General features: G+C 39.1%; 1 protein-coding gene across 1 annotated transcript; it reads left to right on the top strand.

Annotated features, from left to right (window-relative positions):
* Positions 1-403: 403 nt before the first annotated feature.
* LOC308648246 (olfactory receptor 11G2-like) lies at positions 404-1,378 on the top strand (the record flags this gene model as incomplete). The annotated part of the gene is made up of 1 exon (XM_081292902.1): positions 404-1,378. The coding sequence occupies one exon, from the start codon at positions 404-406 to the stop codon at positions 1,376-1,378; it is 975 nt and encodes a 324-aa protein (XP_081149028.1).
* Between the last annotated feature and the right edge of the window lie 371 nt (positions 1,379-1,749).

The following is a 1,749-nucleotide window of genomic DNA, read 5'->3' as shown; positions in this document are numbered from 1 at the left end:
CAAAATAAAATTTTACTCTTGAGAAAAAAGTTGTGGAGACTACTGTCTTATTGCTATTAACAGACACTTGATTGTTTATAATTTAATGAAAAAATATTTAAAAGAATAGACCACAATGAATCCTAAATATATATGTAATTATGATGTACTAATTAAAATAATAAAGGTGATTAATAAAGCAGAGCAAGAAATCAGGGGAAGGGAAGTACTGGGGAATGAGAGTGATCAGATTATGTGATGGGCATATATTAATATGGCATAATGAATTCTATTTTATGTATATATAATTATAATGTACCAGTGCAATAAAAATAATAATAAAGTAATTTGATGTTTCCAGGGAAAAAACAATATTCAACATTAAATGACAATAACCTCTGTGATCTCAGTGACTTCTACACCAATGAACGGGTCCAACCAAGAACACACACCCTCTGTTACCCACTTCATCCTCATGGGCTTTCCCTCCAGCCCAGAAATGCAGCTCCTCTACTTTGGGCTCTTCTCCATGACCTACACTCTGACCCTGATGGGGAACGCAGCCATTGCCTGTGCTGTGAGGGGAGACCAGCGCCTTCACAAACCCATGTACATCCTCCTGGGCAATTTCTCTCTCCTGGAAATATGCTATGTCACCTCCACCGTCCCCAACATGTTGGCCAACTTTCTCTCCACAAGCAAGTCCATCTCTTTTGTGAGCTGTTTTGCACAATTCTACTTCTTCTTCTCCTTTGGTTGTGATGAGGGCTTCTTCCTTTGCTTCATGGCCTTTGACAGGTGCCTTGCCATCTGCCGTCCCCTGCATTACCCACGCATCATGACCAGACAGCTGTGCACTGGCCTCGTCATCTTTGGATGGTCATGTGGGTTAATCCTCTTCATAACCCCAGTTGTTCTCATTTCACAGTTACCCTATTGTGGACCAAATACCATCAACCATTTTGTGTGTGATCCTGTCCCACTGATGATGCTGTCCTGTTCTGAAGACTCCACCACCCAGTTCATTTACTCTGCCTTCAATGCTTTCTTCATGATTGGCACTTTTCTCTTCATTCTTTGTTCTTATGCTCTGGTGATTCTAGCTGTGGTCAGGATGCCCTCAGCAGCAAGCAAACACAAGGCTTTCTCTACTTGTGCTTCTCATCTAGCTGTGGTGTTCCTGTTTTATGGCTCTATTATGGTAATGTATGTTAGCCCTGGATCCAGACACCCAGTGGAAGTGCAGAAAATCATTACCTTATTTTATTCTGTGATAACACCCCTCTGTAATCCTCTAATTTATAGCCTGAGGAACAAGGAAATGAAAGCTGCCCTCAGAAAAGTCTTTGGGACTGAAATATTGCTCATAAAACATAAATCAAACATCATAGCTAACTGAATTCCTTCTCAACCTACCTAATCAGACATGGTGGAAAACATTTTCTGGAGAATTCAATAATTTTGGTTAGGGAACTATTAATAAAGCCCCTTGTATCTTAAATATTACTCTTTACAATGATGGGTTAGCTTTGTTTAAGAAATAATATTATCTCAGAAAATTCATATAGAACTCAGTTTCTAAAAGGCAGTATAGATACAGTTTCAGAATTATTATTTCAGAATTAGGTGAGCACATAGAAATGTACTATAGGTCCTATCCTTGTTTCCAAACTCATGCCACATTTACTGTTCTTCACTGGTTACCAAAATAGAGAAAATATTTCTGTACGAAAAATGTCCAGCCATACTGGTGTGATCTTATCACTCCAC

This window comes from Spermophilus citellus, assembly GCF_964194105.1.
Source record: "Spermophilus citellus genome assembly, chromosome: 4".
Lineage (NCBI taxonomy): Eukaryota > Metazoa > Chordata > Mammalia > Rodentia > Sciuridae > Spermophilus > Spermophilus citellus.
This window is presented reverse-complemented; position numbering and strand designations above follow the sequence as displayed.